Source organism: Lissotriton helveticus, chromosome 5_1 (assembly GCF_964261635.1).
Source record: "Lissotriton helveticus chromosome 5_1, aLisHel1.1, whole genome shotgun sequence".
NCBI lineage: Eukaryota > Metazoa > Chordata > Amphibia > Caudata > Salamandridae > Lissotriton > Lissotriton helveticus.
The window spans coordinates 1054549887-1054570994 of record NC_136065.1 but is presented as its reverse complement, the minus strand read 5'-3'; the positions used below and the strand labels follow the sequence as shown (position 1 = coordinate 1054570994).

At 43.2% G+C, this 21108-nt stretch overlaps 1 protein-coding gene across 7 annotated transcripts in view; it reads left to right on the top strand.

Annotated features, from left to right (window-relative positions):
- LCOR (ligand dependent nuclear receptor corepressor) overlaps positions 1-21108 on the top strand; it is a 286641-nt gene that overhangs the window by 77172 nt on the left and 188361 nt on the right. For all 7 annotated transcript variants that reach the window (XM_078643590.1, XM_078643591.1, XM_078643593.1 and 4 more), the window contains exon 3: positions 13293-13580. In XM_078643590.1, coding sequence (XP_078499716.1) covers positions 13343-13580 — 238 coding nt within the window. In that variant the 5' untranslated portion in view covers positions 13293-13342. The remainder of the gene's footprint in view (positions 1-13292; positions 13581-21108) is intronic.

Here is a 21108-nt window from a genome sequence, read left to right as displayed (position 1 = left end):
TTGCAGCTTGAAGATCTTTCTGGATTCACTAGCGAACCCACCCACCTCCGCCAGAAAGATGAGGCTGGAGAGAGAAGAGGTGGTTAACTAAAGAAAGGACTTTAAAAGTACAAAGCGGTAAAATACCAACTAAATAGAATATTGCCATTACTTCGGAAACGAAAGAAACACGGAAAAAAGAACCCGAAGATGGCGCCCAAGAGTGGGAGCTTCCGCAGGAAGCATGCCGACGTCACCGGAAATACACCCAAGGGGGTGTGACGCCGACGCCCACCTGGGCTAAGAAAAAAGAAAAAGAAAAAACAAAGAAAAGACTCTGAATCCGGACCCAACCACAAGACCGCGGAATAATGCACAGCATAGTGAATCCAGAAAGATCTTCAAGCTGCAAAACTACACCGACAGGTAAGAAAACTATTCGTTTCAGCCCACTCACTACCAGCTCGAGTGTATATGCTGCTGCTGGGAATGATGACCTCTTGCACCATGATTGTTTCCTCATGCCAGGCTTCACAAGCGTCCCCTTCAGGAATGCTTAGCAAGTCAGTGGAACCAGTCGCAGGGTCTCTTAACTGAACTAATGTTGCAAGGCTTGTGGAGTCAAAGGCAAAAAGCTCTCCACATAAATCATCTACAGCTGCTAGCATTGTTTCTAGCGCTCAAAGCCTTTCAAATTCACCTTGTAGGCAAAGCTGTCCTGGTTTGCACCGACAGCATGGCATCTATGTATACTATACAAAAACCGGGGGGGACATTCTCTCTCCAACTGTCACACCTAGCTCAAGACATTTGGAAATGAGCCATACACCACAAAAACCATCTCCTAGCAGAACACATCCCAGGAGTAAACAATCAGATTGCCAACCTTCTCAGCAGCCAAAGGCACCAAATCCATGAGTGGTAACCTCCTCCTCAAGTTCTCCTCTCCTACTTTTAAAGTTGGGGGTTTCCTCAAATAGATCTTTTCGCCACACAAACGTAAAATGCCCAAGGTTCGCCTCCAGGTATCTACACCCGCTCTCCAAAGGCAATGCACTATGGATGAACTGGTCAGGGACACTGGACTACGCTTTTCTGCCTCTCCCACTCATTCCGTCAGTGGTTCATAAACTCAGGCAAACATCCATAACACTGATTTGTGTAGCTCCCACGTGTGCCCGCCAACCTTGGTTCACGACCCTGCTGGAGCTATCAGTAGTTCCACATCAAAAGCTGCATCTCACTTCCAATCTCCACACACAGCCATGGAGAAACCAAACACCCAGATCCCAAAGAACTGAACCTAGCCATGTGGCTCCTGAAGTCATAGAGTTTGGTTATCTGAAGCTTCCGTACTAAATTATATAACACTACCGTAGATTAGGGGTCAGAAGGGAAAGTTTAAAGACCTGCGGGTGTACATTCCCTCATACAGGCTAAAAACCAAAGTGTACACCTGTAGTCTCAATCGTGTGTATGTGCGAAATCTGTAAAGTTGCCCTGTCTCTCTCAAGAACTAGCGATAAGTGATAATCACTGGGGAAGGCATCCCTTAAGGATAAGAACCCTCACTCACCCGAAGGTGACATGCTTCATCATATGGGTCCTCCTTACCAGTGTGGAAAGCCTAGTCAACACTGGGAGCTACTACTTCGGGATTTAAAGAAGGAGCTCAGAGATGTTTTGTTTGGTAAGGGCAGGATATAAATCCCATATGTGAGATGATGGGTGTAGTGAGGTTGGCAGCGCTGTGTGAAAGAATTAGAAATGTGAATTAAAACTGCCTAGATAGAATCACTGACTAACTTTATTGTTGTGTTCTACCTGACCGGATTAAAATAAAACAGCGTAGTGGTATGGATATAGAACCACTGTCACTTAATGGTCAACATGTTTCAGCCTATAGATCACTGCTCATGTATCATCGGCTTTCTTCAGGACCAGATTTTAACGTGCTATTGCTGCTGCAACTGTGTAAAAGTAATAAAGTATTAGAGTTTTATACAACACCGATATTCCTGCTTATTTCTCGTCCAAGTTGGGGTACCGACGGAAAGTGCGGGGCCTCCTTCCAGAGCAGCCTGCCAGGTAGCGGTGAGGCTGGACTATCCTACAGTAGAGGATACCTGGGTATGACCTGACAAAGGAAATAAGCAGGAATACCGGTGTTGTATAAAACTCTAATACTTTATTACTTTGATCGCTCAAATGCCTGCTTCCCATTTGACACGCATTTGTGATCTCTGGCAAATAATAGTATTCTTTTCTGCCATTCGTTTAATTTGTTGCCAAGTGTCATTGCTTTCATCAGCCTGCACGCCATTGTTAAGCGCGCAGCTACGAACGTGGAAGTGCCTTGAGTCGCACCAAGTTGTACTTGCCATCCCAGCAACGCTCCCTTTGGTGTTTGCCGTTCTTTCCCACCTTATTAGTGGCTTAAATAATATTATGTTGATTATTTCAATGATTTAAAAGGTGTGTAGTCGGGTGGAGTGAGAGGGGTTAACTGAGACGTGTAGATGAGCCGGGGGAAACCCAAGCGCCGGAAGTGAGTACTGGGCAGCTTTTTGTTTATTCCAGAACAGAGGGCCGTAAAACACCACTGTTGGAAGAGGATCGAGAGTAGCATTAACGAAATGTCCTTCACAGAAATGATTACAGTTGTAATATGTGAATTTAGAAGTGTTCATGGAAACACAACTTTGGCGTTTCCATGAACTATGCAGTGCGCAGGTACAACCCTCTCGGCCTCTCCACCAGGCTCCCGGTGACAGGAGGAGTTAGGGACTGAGCTGAGTATTGTTAAAAACACAGCACTCTGTAGTTGGTCGGATGCCTGAATTGTGCATATGTGCTACTATCTCGATTTGCACCCTGCAGCTGCATTGACTACTTACTAGCATGTCAGACTGCACATCAAACTTCCGAGTGCCACCAGTACATGTAACATTCTGCATGGCACTCACACATATGGCGCACTATGCATGGCACCGATACATGGTTCACTTTCTGCGTGCTAACCATACAAAATTTTTATTCTGCATGGCAGTCATTCACAGGTTCCGAGCTTGACGGCCCCTTCACATAGGTTACATTCTGTACAGCACTTATACACAGGTCCCATTCTTCATGACACCAATACCTCTGAGGTTCTTAGATGTTAACATTCACAAGGGGTATGCCTGCACTGTTAAACACTACGTATTAAACTTATGCAATTTCTGTAACAAAAGGGCATTTGTTTTTACATGAAAGATTGTAATTAAAGAGCCCCATTCCGTCACATTTCTTTTCTTGGCAATATATGTAGTTTTATAATGGAAAATTAGTTAAGTGATAATGGTATTAAATCGTGTTTCTACAATTGAAAAAAATGGTTGGCCAGTCTTTTAATTTTGTCTGGTGCTGAATGTTTTTTATTAAAACAATCTTGTGCAAGTTACAAGTCATAAATTAGACATAGCAGTAAAAGGTGTTCGTAAACAATATGATGCAGGGAAAAGAGAGAGCCCATACCGCATTAAAGATGACAATTTATTATAAAAATTGCATCACAGATTCCAGTGTCCGGTGAAAATTCTAAGGTAGTACACCAACAACTGAATAGATCTCACCGCGGGATCTATGCCAACAGCCCCACTGAGTGGCATAGACCTATCAGTTCGCTCCTCTGTAATTGCGTGTTGGGTAGCATAGCTGTTACAACCTATTATGTTTCAACGAAGAAATTCATTACAGCTGTTGAGTTCTTTTGGGTAATAACTTCTGTCTTCAGTCATGTATTATAGACAACTTTTCTGATACTGACCTGAGACTGTTAATGAATTTGTCTGCCCACTTCATTGAAATGAAATAGGTCTCGCATTTACAAGGGTTGGATCTATTGGCATTGTAAATGGCAATGCTTTTTATTTATGTTAGCAAAACAGATAAATAAAGTATTGTCGTTTACAATGCCAATAGCTTAAACTTTCGCAAATGCGAGACCTATTGCATTGCAAATGCTTGTTATCTAAAGCTTCCACCAAACTGTATGAACATTATTAGAGATGCCAGAAGACCTACTACAAGAGCTTGTTACACAGCTAAATGGAAGTGTTTGTTGTTTATTGTAATATCAATCCTCTTGATGCTTCCATATAAAATATCATATGTTTTTTGTTACACTTGCAGCGGTCAGTATTACCGTACACTTCTATCTGTTTACATCTCGCTGCGATAGCTGCGTATTTGCAAAACAGGCAACACTTCTCTCTCTTTAGAGTACCAATTATCAAAGCTTTTACGGAAGGACTAAAAAGAGTTATACCACCGAGACTTCCACCTGCCCCAGTGTGGAATCTTAACATAGCCCTCATACGATTAATGGACCCACCTTGAACCTGTGCAAAAATGTGAACTGCAATTTCTCTCGTGGAAATTTGTTTTCTTCATTGCAATCACTTCACTGAGGAGAGAATGTGAGCTACAGGAACTAACCATAGAAGAACCTTTTTTCCAGCTTTATAAAGACAAAGTGGTTCTTCGGACCAACCCTAAATTTCTGCCTAAAGTAGTTTCTACCTTTCACATCAATCAATTGGTTGAGTTACCAGTGTTCTTTCCTCAACCAGTTAAGTGGCAGAACGAGCTCCAAACACTTTAGATGTCAGAAGAATCCTCTTATACTACATAGAAAGAACAAAGTCATTCCGTAAGACTAAACAACTTTTTGTTGCTTTTGCTCCACCTCACAAGGGCAATCCTATTTCCAAATCAGGTATTGCCAGGTGGATCGTTAAATGTATTCAAACTTGTTATGCAAAAGCAAAAAGAACTTTAACAATACCCACTAGAGCGCATTACACTCGCAAAATAGGTGCTACGATGGCTTTCTTAGGAAACATTCCCATAAGTTGACATTTGTAAGGCTGCAACATTGTCTATGCCACACACATTCACCAAGCACTATTGTGTAGATGTGTTATCAAGACAACAAGCTAATGTAGGCCAGGCAACACTTAAACATTCTTTCAAAGAACTGCAACAGCTACAGGTTAGCCACCACTTGGGGAGAATACTGCTGTGTAGTCTTTGCAAAGCATGTGATCTACAGCACACATGCCTCAAAACAGATAATGTTACTTACCCAGTAAGCATCTGTTCTTAGCATGTAGAGCTGTAGATTCACATGCACCCACCCGCCTCCCCGGGTACCTATACCTGTTGTAGTTCTCTCCTACTTTATATGCAAGCGCATGGACATCTCTAGTCTACTATTAGTAACTCCCATCTCACCCTCTGTGGGAAAACAATCTAACAATTGAGTCGATGCCCATGCGCTTTACCACAGAAAAGGAGGAGTCGCCTACCTCGTGACTGGAAAGACTTTTTCGAAGAAAAGCAACTTGAAAATGCCCAGACCCAACACTAGATGGCAGGAGTATGCAAAGCATGTGAATCTACAGCTCTACATACCAAGAACAGATGCTTACTGGGTAATAACCATGCTGTATTCTGCTGAAAATAAGCCAGCATGTGCGAACTATAGCAATTTATTCCACACTTCCCAGTTAATTTCTAAAACTTCTTTTCAGTTTCACTTACATAAATGTGACTTCTTTGCAACCCAAAAAAACAACCTTGCCAAAGAACTTTTTACTTGTTATGTATGTATCTCAAGTCAAGAATTTAGGGTTCAAGACATTAGGACTTTAAACCAGGTGTAGTGTGTTTTGTATTTGTCCATTGAGCATACTCAAATGCATGCTTATATGAGAAAGTGTATGGAAAAAAGGGGGAATTGAGGAGAATCCTTTGAATTTTGATGAATCTATTTGCTTTTTTTCAAGATCTGATATTTTGTGTTCTTATTCTCAAGCTCTTTTTTTTCTGAGAACAGCTAGCTTTTTGTGCCGCATTTCGGTTTAAACTGTTTGATATACCCCAGTCACCTCCAACGTACAGGAGGCAAAGGTGAAGCAGAACGGACCCCTTACAAGCTGGCTCCTATGAAAGCTTTTTTGCTGGTGAGTTGCCCCAACACATGATGTATTCTGTAATGGGGGTATGTGACCCCAACCCTACTTTTCTAGCCTGCTTACTCCAAGAACAAGATTGATTCTGGTCTCTACGGCACAGCTGTTTGGCTGTCTGAGGTCCTTTTCAGTGCCAGCAGTTATTCTTGGGTTTTAGTCCCAGTGAATTCATGCCTACCGGTCCCTCAGGAGCTGTGATCTCTATGCCAGACTGTTCCCCCTGTCTTATACTAAAGGCTGTTCTCCTTGGGAGTCCATCCCTATTGAATTCAAGCCTAGTTGTCGTTCTCTCGGGGGTTGTGATCTTGTGTGAGATCCTGAAAACCTGGGGGAGATGCCCCCGTCCTAAAGCCCTCCTTTGGGTTCAGCTGCAGGATTTGCTTCTGTTGTCCACGTTAGTCTACTCAGACTTTTACCAGCAAAGGTGCCGGGACAATGAACATCTGACTAAACATTCATAGGCATTTGTGGCACAAGACCTCAATTGGAGGCTCTGGAGAAATGTTGTGAAGAACTTGTTTTGCAGCATGAATCCTTTTCTGGATTCACATGCCGTGCATCTATTCCCCCATCTAGCGGGTGAGTCTGAAATCGTGTTTTGTCTGTCTTGTCTTTTTTTAGGTCCAGCCTAGCAGCAGTGCGCATGCGCTGCTCGCTATGCGAGGTATGCTGTATTACGGTATGCACTGGAAGCCCCACCCACTCTGCCCATTTTTGTCGTTGGGTTGTGCTATTGTCCTTCGTAAATGCTGTCTTCTGATTAGTAAATTGGCTTGTTAGTCCCTCCTTGGTACCGCCTTGTCTGCATTTGTTCCCTCCAATAACAACTGGACCTTTTACTGTTGGTGTTATACGGTCTCCTTTACAAGTTGTTGAGCACTATTTTCTTTAATGCTCTTCCCCTATTCCACCAATGACTTCCCAGCACCCACCCTCTTTTATATTATTAAAGTATTTATTTAGTTTACAGTGCTGTCCTCTACAACTATAGCGGCCGCGCTTATTTATTTATTTTACGGTATGTTCCACTTTTAAGCGGCCACACTCCTTTATTTGCTTCTGAACTTGCGCCTTTTAAAATGTGTTATTTACTCATTTATTTTACAAGCACGGTACGCTTTTATTATAGCTCTGTCAACTTATTTTCCCTTGGAGAAGCATCCAATGACAGTCTCAAACAGGTGTTCAACACCTCAAGCCCCCCCCCCCCCACCCACCCATCCACCCTCCCCCGCCTGCCCCCCACCAACCCCACACCAGGCGCCGAAAGAAGGCATCTGCTCGCAGCTGCTGGTTGTCATGGAGTCAGATTTCACTTCTATGGGTAAGTAGAAATGATTGTTGTACAATGCAAAAGGTCTCGCTTCTACGGGAGTTTCTGCTATTGGCATTCTAAATGACAATGCCTTTTATGTTTTGGTTTTTAAAACCTAAATAAAAGGCATTGTCATTTACAATGCAAACAGCTTTGTCGCGTAAATGTGAGCACTATTGCATTGCAAATGCTTGATTTTTTTGAGGGAGGGGGATGTCGCCCACCAGTTGGTGCGAAGTCCATCCCCTGTGTGACTTCAACATGAACACACAAGTTCCTCTCTGTGGTCGCCATATACAGATTGTTTATTCTATCTTTTAGTCTGGAAGCACTACAGAAGAGCTCTGAAGAATTTCTTCAAAATAACCAAAAACAGTTATTTTCACTGCGAAACAGCAAAGCTCGCTGTGAAGCACACTAAAGACTGAGAAGAGCATTCCCGACCCCTGCGGGGGACCCCGCAAGTATGCACCACGTGGTCATAGAATTCAGAGACATGGAGAACACCCCTTTTAAATTTTGCCACAACTGCTATCACAAGTTCACAAAGTGGTAGCCCTGTGAGGTATTCACCTTGTGGCTCTTAAAGGACCACAGCACCGAGGCCTGTGCAGAATTTGTCTTGAAACTTGAAAACAAAACTAAAACTGAGACTGGTGCACCACACAATGACTGGCACTCAGGGGTACCACGAGTGTCTCAAGGACCTAGGCCTCTACGTGGAAAATAAGGAGGGAAAAGTCGAAGAGGTCGAGGCAACATGTGGTGGGGAGTCTGAGATGCAAAAACCACAGTCTACGTTGGAAGGATTGAGGCTGCAAGAATAGCTGCGAGAGACTCTGAGAAGGCTAAGTGGCAGAAGATAACCAAGGCATTGACAGACCCTACCCTCTTGAAAGCCACCTCGGCGTTGACATCAAAACAATTGATGACCAAAGGTTTGTGCAAACATAGTGCTGCACAGGTCCCGAACAATGGACACCAATGGGGGCAAAACCTTGAGCCAACCCTCGACAGCAGCTGGTGCGAGAGATGAGGGAGAAGGACAAAAAACTGGCAACCTCAAAGAGTAAGTCATCTTCGACTGCAAAAACTGAACTAAAGCTCAAGCACAAGAATTTCTGCTCGAAACATCAAACTGAGTCAGACGAGTCCTTGAAATGACTCTTCATTCCTTCGAGACCCTTGAAGTCCCGGGAAATTGGAGATGACCAACCTGACATTAATATGCTATTGACGCTGGAGCCACGTGAGGAGAAGCAGGGGGCACCGGTCAATTATGACTGACAAATCCGCCATACTCGAAGGCTAGGGGCAGCAAGACGACGCATGGCAGGATCTGGGTGCTGAATCCACAAATGAGGGTGTTGACAACTACCCCTTCAGGCACTCTCTTCTGGATGACCTGTCCATGTACAATAAACTCATCAAGAGGGTGGCAGACGCTTATGAGGCCCCGCTCGAGGAAGATAGGGAGGACTCATGCTTCCTCCTCTAGACACTGATGCCATCCCAGAAGGCAAACCTATACCTTGTTCCAGGATGCTGGGAAGCACATACATGTAAAAGGCATTCTGGGAGTCAGCCACTGAGAGGGCTATTGCCTTGTGGGTGGTGAAGAGATGCAAACACTCCACAAGACCCTTCGTACAACAGGAAAATGAACCAGTGAACTTCATTATAGTGGCAAAGGCCAGGAAGAGAAACAATGCACCCACATCTACTGGGCCACCACCAGAAAGGGGGAGGAACAGAATGTATCTGGGAAGAAAGATAAAAAGGGAAGTAGCTATGCAATGAAGAATTGCAAATTCATACGCACTCCTCAACTGCTACGGCCACCAACAATGCCGTATGCAACACCTCCTGGAGGAGTTAAATAAGAGGGCCAAGACAGTGATCCAGGATGGCAGAAACCTCGCCAACTCCTCCCTCAAATCAACATTGGACCAGATGGACACTGCTCGCAGGCTGATGTGCGTGGGTACCTCCCTCAGAAGACCTGCATGGCTAATGGTTTCTTGGTTGAAGGCAGAGGCATCTGTAATCAATGGGGGAACCCTCTTCAGAACTGCTGTGAGCGAGGTTCTACAGTAAATAAAGGATAAAAAGAGTAGCAAAACAATGGGGGCATTGCTGTTCAAGGGATCTTTCTGAAAAGCAGGAATGTCTTCCTGGAGACCAGAATGCAGGGAAGGATTTCCACCAGTATCGCAATAACCCCAACAGCAGGACTTTATCCAGGAAGTCGCACTCCCCCCCCCCCCCCCCCCCCCCCTCTTACAACAGTGACAACATCCAGCAAAACAGCATGAGAGAGAGACCGAGAGACCTCCACACTTGCCAGCAAATGGTGATTGACGCCTCCCAAAAGAAGAAGCAAAAATCGACAAGTGCGACTAAACAAGATTCTGGACCAACCACTAGATGGCAGAATAGATGCACAGCATGTGAATCCAGCAAACTCTTCAAGCAGCAAAACCTCTCCTACAGGTAAGTAACCCTTTTGTTTTCTTCCGTGATGGAGGTGTTCTTTAGTAAAGAAGAAAACAGATGGCCTAAGTCATGGCCAAATCTGAGTGGCATCCTGGTGGTACTAGCCAAACCTTATTTCTGATCTGCAAAGGTGTTAAGATCTTTAAAATCAAAGGCATCATATCGACTTGAGGCCAGCATGATGCTTCACTTCTGTGTAAGTAATGAGATGAGCTAGGAGGTGTTTCAGAGAGAACAGGTCTGTTCCACAAGCCTTAGCCGAAAGTTCCAGTGAGTTTCCTGTGACCCAGCTTGGAAGGCCCACTTCGCTCAGCTGAGGACAAGACTTTCATTTCACAAGCACCATTGGGTCAAGTCACCAAAGACATTTAAGTCTTCAGTAGTGGAAACTCATGTAGTTCATTATCTGCTATGGCTTCAGTTGTGCAGACTCTTGTAGTAGTAGTAGTAGTAGTAGTAGTAGTAGTTGAGCTTATATAGCGCACAGCTACCCGCAGTGGGTTTCCCGGCGCTTGCTTAGGGAACCCTTCCTGGTATTCCCCTGTGAGATAGCAGGGTATCCACAAGGTGAAAGTCAGGCATCCCGCCGCGAGGGGCCGTTGTGGAGATTAAGCAAGCTATTGCCCAGAGTCGCAGAGTGTGAACCCGTGAGTCGAGGAGGCACCGGGGCGAGAATTATCGAGTCCATGGAATTTTTAGCACAAGACCCGCTGAGGCGGGAATTGAACCCTGGTCCAGGACCGATCTCCGCTTCCGGGTCTGCTGCCTCTAACCCCTGAGCCACACTTCTCTTCCCAGTGTGCATCCAAAGAGCATCTATGAGTCGCAGAGTACTAACTTTTACGAGTGATTAAACCAGTACCACTGCCAAAAAGGGGGCTTGGAACTACTAAATAGCTTGCCTAGAAGGAAATACGATGTGGTGTCCTGCCTACCTTTTACCTTCATAACCTCAACCAGTTCCTCTCTGCAGAAGTTCAAAATGCTGAATATGGCCATACTCCTGACAGCAGTACAGTTACTGGATGTGCTAAGTGGTCCTTCAAGATGCCTACTTTAATTTGCCTACCCAGAAGAACTGGAAGTACAGGCCACTGCTCTTTACTCTCCGTGCTGCCCCAAGGGTCTTTATAAATATGGGCCCTTGCTCAGATGGTGACCTTGCTCTGTTAGTCATACCCAGATTCATTCCTAAATCACTGCCTCATTTGAATGGTAGTCAGGGAGGGTGCATTTTTCCCATTGTTCTTAACAAAGGAGACCGTTTCTAGTAGGTCCACCATCCCTTCTACCAACACCATCTGTTTCAGCAACATAAACCTACATCAAACAGGAGATCTAAAAGCAGCATGGAATCATACTCTTAATTCCAATCAGTGACTTCATTACTCTTCCTCTTATACACTGTGCAAGCTAGATCTTGCATTACCATTAAGTGGCCCAAAAAAAAACAACAAATGTGTTGAGTACTTTTGACAATTTCTCGGTGCGCAAGCGCTGAATCATTCCATCCAAGATATTTGCACTGCAAAAGCAGAAATGCAGTGCTTTTTTGCTTAAAGTTTCAGGTTTATTTGCCTGAAGAGTCCACCAACACCAGTAAGCCAGGTACAAGAGTGCTGTGACACTGAATCCAGTCCGTCCCGAAATAGTGGATAACCAAATGTAACTAACTAAAAAGACCTGCCTCTCAGGTGGTCCGAGGCAGAGCGTTCCATTAACATGAATGTAACATTCTCAGTAAGAGGCACTAACCTAATCGAAACGATCAAGTACTGTGGTCGCCATAGTTCCTGCTTCATATAGCATCCTAGAGCTCAGCATGGTCCTCTGGCAAAATAGTGTAAGGCTATGGGGACAACATGACTACCATAATTTGTATCCACATGCAAGGAGGAGGAAATCCAGAGTATCGTAGCCCAAAGACTCTGAGGACATGGACATTCAACTTCATTTGCTTCTCATATTTTATCATCTACTAATAGTCAAAATGCTCACCGGGAGTGATCAGTCGAGATATTCAGTTGAGCCACAAATGGGGACTGCACAAATAGGTCACTTAACCTTTATTTTGAGAAATTGAACCCCTTCCATTAGAGCATATGTATCACTGCTGGTTCGAGAGTTCTCCAGAAGGCTCAGAAGTGTGTGTTGGCTTTCATCTGGCTGTGTTTGTAGCACAACGTACTTGTGGTTCAGCATATATGAATTTAACAGCATGGCTTCTTGAGGTTCTTTTGACACCTGGGTTTTTCGGAAGCTTTCATAGAGATTCTTAGCAATAGTAAATAAAAATGCTGCAAAAGAAAATATACACCTTTTTGTTTTTGGTGCCCAGGGGGTTGCATTCAGACTTGTATCACCCAAGCACATGGTTGCCATACTATTTAGAGCAAGTTTAGGCTTACTTTTGGACTGCAGTAAACAAGAAATCATCTGGAATGCACTCTGCTTACATTGCCACTGAAAATGCAAAGTTTTAAATGGTTTCTTCTGTATGGCTTTTATCTAATTGGGAGCAGGGCATGGTGCTATTAAGATGATTAGCAAACTTTTGATTAAATGCACTATGCCTTGAATTTCTTATGTTGAAGTTGACAATTTTGGCAGTAATCACATCGCCAGGAGAATAATTGAAAAAAACGAGTCTTCTCCATATAGGCCCATTTCTTGTTTTTATGAGCAAAGTGGTGCTTGGAACAAACTAAATCCACCGCAACATTTTGCTCTCTGTTTCCGAAACAAGCTGCAATTTACAGCAATGCAAGTGGATAATCCACTACATATACTTATTTTATTAACTTAATGGCCAAATAGGCTGTTCACTGGCAATTGCAACCCATTTATTTGACATTTAAGGGAGGGCTAGATTAGCAACTAGCGCACAGTGAGTTTACACATCTACATGAAATATGTAAGGCAGTGAAAGGGACAAAGGTTCACTCCTTAGAAGTGACTGCTGCTTTGATGTTTGGGCTAGCAAGTCCTGTAGACAGAGCTACGAAACATATTTAAGGTACCTTATTTCCTTCCCGGTTAATTCTTTAAATCCTGATTTGTAATCCATTCAGAGTCCTAAATCTATGAAACCTCCAGTATGGAAGAAATAATTATGACTTGCCCGTAACTGCCTGACAAAGAGCTGGGTAGGCTGTTGAAATGAAAGATAAGCAGTGGTACTGCCTTTTCTTGATGTAGCATGAAAGTATAGCTGCTGTCTAGGGATATCCGGTCTATTGGTGTGGAATAAGAAATACACAAAAGAATCTGAAAGATAATAGTGCTTGAATGAATTTACTAATTTCATTTTGTTTTTGTTCGTTACTATGCAACTCTTTTCAGACGTGAGTAAATTCTACTGACCTGCATAGAACTCTAGGGTTTGGGAGTCCATGCTTAATGGAAAATAACTTGCTCATGCACTCTAAATGTATGGAGAATATCTGTCGATGTATTGCTTTAAAACGCACACATTTTTCTTGCAGACCGTCCAAGGGTCTTTGACCCAAACATTCCCCTAGTGGCTCGTGAGATCATGCAGCAAATGATCAGACAGTTGGCTGCTGAATATACCTCAAAAAAGACCCCTACTCAGGACCCCATCCTGCCCAACAGCACAAGGAACCAAAGTCTGCCAAAAGCATCACATGTGCAGTCCTCTCTCACGGCTGCAACTACCAGGAACCCTGTGCTCAGCAAGCTTCTGATGGCTGACCAAGAATCTCCTTTGGATCTTACAGTTAAAAAGTCACAGTTGGAATCTAAGGAACAAGGTATGGTGCAGCTTTTGTGTAATTAAATATTGTGTACATGAATACATTGAGTGCTAAGGAGTGAAGTGGAGAAAACGCAGTCACAGTGTATTATAAATATTGATGATGGCGTAACATAATAGTACAAGTTATCAACATTTGTACAGCACTCACCAAGCTCCTGGTGTAGTCCTTTTGGGAGTTCAGTGACATAACACTTGGTTCTTGTCAGATGCCCCACAAGTCTTACCTTTGCTTGTGACGCAATTCCGCAGAGACGACAAGAGCACCCGTCCCTGTACCCACCTGACCCTCGTGGAAGGCAATAGCCAGCAGGGATGAGATGGACGCAGGGATGGGAGCCAGGGTGTAGGGCTAAATGATAGCTTGGAGCTGGCGGGGCGTCCCGGTGTCAACTAGAAACCAATAAAGAGCTAGATCAGAAAATGAGTCAGACCAGAAAAAGAACCACCCCAGAAAAAGAACCACCCCACACATGCACACACAGACCTAGTAACCCTCTGAGGACTCACCAATGCTTCCGGGAAATAAGGTCCCCAGACCGGTTCAGCTCCGGATATGAATAGCTAAGGGAAGGCGCTCCTGCGCGTTTCACCCAAGCTCAAATCAAAAGAAGCGCTCCTGCGCAAGGGCAAAATGAACTAAGTCAAAACAGGTAAGCAAGCACTCCGGCGCGTGTAGCAGGAAATAGGGCGTAGTCACTCAAACTGTGGCATCCCCAATAAGTAACACAAGCCTGTTGGCTGAGCTGTTTCCCTAGTAGCGCTCCTGCGCGGTGGGAAACCGAAATGTACCACACCAAAATAAAACACACCTGTGCAAGGTCTACAAACACCCTCAAGGCGCTCCTGCGCGTTAAGGGTTAAAGAAACAAAAACAGACACGTCCCTGGACCACCCAGGAGGAAGAACCAGCAAGCGCTCCTGAGTAGCGCCGACGTGAAGACAGAACAGCGCTCCAGCGCGGCGTGACTCTATGGTGACAGACGAGCCCTAGAAAAGCGCTCCAGCGCGTGTGGCTGACATGACAGCAGAGCAGCGCTCCAGCGCGGCTTGACTCCGTAAGAGACTGGCAGGTCTCAGCAAAGGCGAAAAGAAGTCCGCCTCATAGGAACCTCCAGCAAGGAATCCGAAGCACAGAGCCGGCGGGAAACGCGATGTTTAAGCGTTTCCCCCGGAAGTGCTTCTGTGCTCCCAGGTTGCTGGCCGGGACTAGACCGGGGACTCTACTTCGGGCCAGAAGTGAGTATTCCAGCGTTCTGTGTGTGAATGCGGGGATGGCTGGCCGCGGCATCGCCGCGAACCATGACCGTTCTAAAGTAACCTTCCAGACACAAGTCCAGATGCAGCTTGTTCTGTGTTTACCACATACTGTGTATAACTGGTAGTAACAGGTAGAACTGTTAAATAATATGACCGTATTAAATTCACTGATATTGGTAAAGTAGGCTGTGTTATTTTAGCTGGGATTGGAGTTTGGGACCTTGTGTGGGTGTGCCCAGCGTTGAAATAAAGCTTGGGAATAAAGTCTTGACACCCGTGGAACCATTATTGCCACCCTTTTCTTGCGTCATTTAAAAAAAAAATCATACTTTATTCTGCAAAGAAATGTAGTGAATTTGAAGGCCAGGTCAGTTGGCAGCAGTTTAAGTAACTAGAAGTGCACAATGCTGCGCCTGAATCGAAGGAGGGGCACGCTGCATTATGGCCATTATAGTGATATCAGTGTGAGGCCATATTCGTATCTCAGGTCAAAGTGGTTGCAGAACACAGTCACTTGTAGTGTTTTAGGTGGTCCTTAAAAGGAAAAAAATCCATTGGAGGTGAAAAGAACTGTGGTGATGGGTTGTTGCTCAGGGATATTAATGAATTGTAGTAAGTTCAACAAATTTAGTCTCTGCATATTAAACAAAACACTGAAATAAAGTAAACCTCTACAAATTCTCCTTTATCTGGGTTTCTGCAGCACTGTTGATGGACTTTTTTCTATAAATTAACATTTTGGAGATGTTGAAGTATTGATCCACAGCCCAGCAGTAGGAAATGACATAAAAAGGACTCTAAACAGTGCAGTGATCTGAAGTAGACTCATGGTTTTCATTCAGTATTTTGTGTAATTGCCTGAATTATCATAGTGAGAAAATTCTAAGTGTCTTGTTAAGTACATACATCGTTTCTTATGATGACATGACAAACGTATAAATACATAATAATTTCTTCTATTAATTGGTTTAAAATATTGGTATAAAAACCTTTAATATACAGCGTGGTCAACGATATTCATAGAGTAGGTTCACTGTTCATCCATTAATTGTACCAGTACAATAACTTGGATAACTAATAATGAATACATGAATGAAATGTGTCTTATAAGGCGCGACTTACAGCAGAAAGTCTTTAATAATGTGACTAATGGTGGAAATACCAGCCATGAAGTTAAAAGAAAAATGTAATGGCTCCCTGTCCTAGAACATATGTCACCTATGGAAAAAATCCTTAAAGAAATTGCAGAAATGTCTGGTGATGGATGTGTTAAACTCGAGCACTGCATCACTCGCAGATTATGAATTCCCTTCAGGAGTTACAGAAGTGGAAGGCACAATTTTTACATAGGTCTCCTTGGTGGACCAAGCACCGAGTGTGTCTAATATTCAAGATGGTAGTACTTTGGAAAGATATTACTTCTGAAGCTGAAGTCTAATAGTCACGTATTGCTAATAAGACTGACATTGGCATAATGCATAGAAGTCTTGCACATTTAATGCAAAAATAGCCAGCCAGCATTAAAATAAGCAAAGATAAACCACCAAGCCTGCCAATCAGAGGTTTACTCCCTTTACAGTTGTAGCGTGCAGTGCTTAAACGTATATTTTGGTGCTACATTTATACACTTTTTCTTCGTGTAAGTGAATGAAACTAGGAACTTGTGTCAGACCAAAACCCACCTAGACTATTTTTAGGTTCCAGGCTCTGCTGGTGGTTAGCATGTGAGAAGACATTGTATGGATGAGACCGGTTTCTCGATTCAAAAGCAGACCACACTCATTTCTCCAATCCTTTCTTCGTTTTTCCAACTTCAGAATGAGGCTACACTTCCTAGTGTGGTTGAGCTAAAATGCCCACTGTACAGGACTGCAAAACTATAGTGCATTTAAAATACGCATAATTGTAGAGTGATGCTAATGCTTTAGTAAACCTTAAGCAGGTATACAAACCAATCACGATTAATAAACAGTATATTGGCACTTGTTAAGGCACATGTAGATTCACATTCTTCGTGTATTATCAATTGTTACGGCATCTATGTGCATTTAAGTTTTTACGTATCCAGTTAATGGGTGTGACACTTTTTTTCCGACCACCTGCAGTTTAATGTAGGGGAAGTAATATATGTTAGATCGGAATTGCAAAGGGAGTTCTTGTTATCACTAAAATAAGATGGAGTGATTGAAGAGTAATGTAGGGAAGTGTGGTGGAAATTTGGTACAAATGATCAACAGTTCAAAAAGTATGACATAAGGTTAAGTTCGTTAAGTAGTGGTTGGTTGCTCAGATACAAGGACAGTAATTTGTATACCAGAGTTTCCTGTAAGAACCCCAGTAGTCTTACACACACTACTGTAGAATACCATTCCTTGTGGTACCGCTACAGAGATTTATTTCAGGGTTTTAGTTTGATGGATTAATTGCGACTTTAACTTAATGTCAATGGCATGAACATTTTCTGATAAAAGGAATAAAGTCTTGCAATACAGTAAATCAAATAAATCCAGCTATTTCTCCAGTTTAAGAGTGCTTCCCGCCGCTTAGAGAGCTCTGCGTTCAGAGGTAAAGGCATTTGGTAGACTAGATCCTGATTAGTTGCAGAACCGAGAATAAGAAATGTGAATTGGCAATTCTGGTAAACAGATCGTTATCAATTTCAAATGGAGTCCCAGCATGTCTAAATTAAATTCTGCACTTTGTATGGTACCAGGAGTCAACTGGAGTTTACTGCTAAATCCTGTTTTAGATTTGTGATAGTATGTCCCGGACCAAACGGAGATTGTGAGTTTACTGCTTAATCCTGTCTTAGATTTGATAGTATGTCCCAGACCTAATGGAGATTGGGATGCACTGAAGGGCATAATGAGTGATGAAGAAATTGTACCTCTACAGAGGATACTTTTTTTCCCATTTTACTGGTAGTCTGCACCAATGTTTTGTGCCCATGGTATGTTAGCTTAACTGGTTTAGAACTTTTTTCATTCAGAAACTGTTACATGAATTTATAAAGTGACAGATTTTGTTGGTACCCTTGTCTGACCACTCTAATGCAAGTTATCCCAATTTGTAGAAATACCTCCCTACAGAATGTCTTTAACAATACATAGCAATGAGAATAAGTCAGCAGTTAATTTATCTGAAAAGGCATATCGGAACAACATATTATAAGAAGCATCTTCGAAGAACTGGTTTCATGTAAACAAATACTTTTGGAATTGGATATCTTCTATGCCCAGCATTATCTACTGAAATATCGAATAAACCAGGATAACGAAAAGGCAAATGTTCCTAACTATAGTTTCTGATAGTTTTAATTATATTAAGAACGTCATGGCTAGCATTATGCTTTTCTTTTTCTTTAATTTAGCAGCTCAATATTAACATGCAGTTAAAAGCTAAAGATCCAGGACATCAGACTACAAAACATGTTCTCTGCAAAGCAACTGCCTCTTTATGCTGTGGAGTGTAGTCAACAATTTCCAACTAGATCCCGGTTCATATCTTTCCCATAGAAAATAAAATGTTTAATGGTGGTCATCCAGGTCACACAGACTATAAAATAAACAATTCATAAACATTTGCTGGTAACAGTATACCAAACCATGATAAATTCAACATCGTCCAATAATACCATATTATGATCATCAACCAAAGGATAATTAAGATGAGAATAATCCTCTCCTCCCTGTCGTTAACAGAATTCAAACTTTGAAATATGAGCAAGGAAATTATGCATTCTGTGACTGGACTGAATGCGGGAATTACGCTTGTTTCGAGCTTTGATATTACCAGTGAAGCCATTAAAGAAATGTGGTTTTAAATGAAACCTCATGAATATCGAAACCCTTCCCCAGTTAGCCACTGTCATAATATCTTCCAAATTAACTCTCAGCATCACTTAGTTGTCATTACTCTCTTGACTGAATGAGCAGCCAAGTCTGTAAATATAGAGCCCTGCTTTGACCATCACCCTCTTTACCGACTGTGCAAGGGATACCCAGGAAAGTGGTGTAAATGTTTCATATAAAAAACTGTAGCTGATTTACATTCTATGTTCTAAACTAACGCATCCTGTTTCAGACCTTGTGCAAAACATAATCTGGTATTGCCTGGGAAGGACCGATACAAAATATACGTACTTGCGCTCTTTTCCATCCAATTCACAATAAGTACACCCCAGTGTGTGAAGTCTCTCCTCCAAATATAACCCCCGCACATCCCACCCACATGGATATAATAGTAAATAGGGAAACATCCAATTTTACTGAAAGCTGTTGCAAGCTACATCTGAACTGGTGGGTCAATTCTGCAAATCAAAGAAATGTAATAGCCTGTAAGGATGAATATTTTTCTGTCTAGGAGGGAACGCTGTGTAAATCCCTTTCAGCAGCTTCTGAATTATCAGATGGTGTCCCACCTAGTGACCTCCAACTGGAACTTTACCAGCTGAGCTACCCTATTTTTGCAAGTAAATCATACAGTAGACCATACCAGAACGAGCCAGCTCTGCCAAAGAAAAAAGCATGATGAGAACTACATTGGTCCTGTACTCGCAATCAACAAGGCCATCTATTCCAGGCTGACCTGTTAGGTTTTATTGGTGCCAGATTTGAAAGACTCTTTAAAGGTTATCAACCTCCCAGTGTCTTACGTTGCTCTCCACACCATACACTTTAGTTGATTGGATAATGCACGTCACTGCACGGGACACCAGACCGGAAGGCAGATTGTTCCAGGAGCTCTGGACGCTGCATGTGAGTTCCACAAAGTTGTTATCAAAACTAACACTGCTTATTGACATCTGACCTGAGCCAACACTTTTGAAATAATTATGAATGGTGAGTTAGTATATTGGCGTTGTGGGATCAGTCCTGCAGAAAGGCATACATGTTATCAAGCATACCTATCAATATGTTGAGTCAGCCGGCTTTTCCGCTAGTTTCTCTTCTCCAGCTGGGGGATGCCAATACTTCTAATCATCATACTGAGAGTCAATAGATGCATCAAATGACTCCCCTCCCCTCCCCTACATCCAAATCTGTGACAGCAGCTCTTCCACCTCTGGGATTTCCTCAAGGGGAAAGGAGCAAATTGTGCTCCTCCTCCTTGTATCTACTGGGGCTAGTTTGCTCATCATATTTACCTGCTAGCCAGTCTTCCTTTTAGCTTTCTTTAACGGGGTCCCTCATTTAATAGTTATCATCCTAATGGTTCTTATCCTGGCCCCCAGAAGTATAGGTCATTGAGAAGCTCTTAATTCAAGATTGTAGTGGCTTTGGGGCCCATCTCCAAGCTATGTCTTCCCTCTTGTGCACAGCTGAGTCTATTATATGGACACATTGGCCCACAGTGCAGAGGTCCCTACTGGCTCCTCATGAGATGGCGCAATCCACTGTCAGGCAGCCACCAGAACTACTTGGGAGAGAGCATCATTTTCTAGATCTTGCCATGAAGTGTAAATGCCTGATTTAGACAGGGTCTCCACACTCGTGGTGGACGCCCTGCAGTCGTGGGGTAATCTCTGCACTTGAAGCGGAATCCCCTCAATAAAAATTCTCATTCCTGGGATTCCGCCTCAATTGCGGAGAGTCTCCCCACGACTGCGGGGCTTCCACCACAAATCAGGCTTTGTGTCCTGTTTCACAGAATCTCAGTTAAATAGCATGGGTTTTTACAGCCTCATTCCCATCCTATAAGTGGGAATGATTGAGGAAAACCGGCTGCGATATACCCAGAGTAAGAAGTGCCAGCCGATATCCTTAGCGGCCGAAACACTCGATGCATTTTACAAATCGCCCACCTCCCTCTGGTTTGCCCGCCACACGCAGCATAAAGTCTGTACTGGGGGGCTGATGCTGACCTGTGGGCGTAGCTGTCAAAACTCAGCCACCACAGATGCTGCGGGTAGAGAAGCACGACGCAGTTCCCAAGGATGGTAACGGCAAGCGTAAGCCTCAAAAGTAGACTGGAATGTGTACCTTCCACAGAACTGTGCTTCCCGACTAGCAGCTCAGACCAAAATATTACAGGAGGTGGATGTTAACAGGGTGAACTATAAATTGCACTGTAGCAATAACTCAAAGTACCAAAGAAAAAGAGGACTTATTTGAGCTTCTGAGCAGCAAAAGGAAGTGATGGCAGTTTATGGAGTGACGAGTGGCATTTTGTAGTTTGTTCTTGTTGTCCTTACTGAACTTAGAAGGTGAGCTGCAAATAATAATTTTTAAAAATGCCTCTAGTCTTGTGCATTTTTAGAAGAAAAA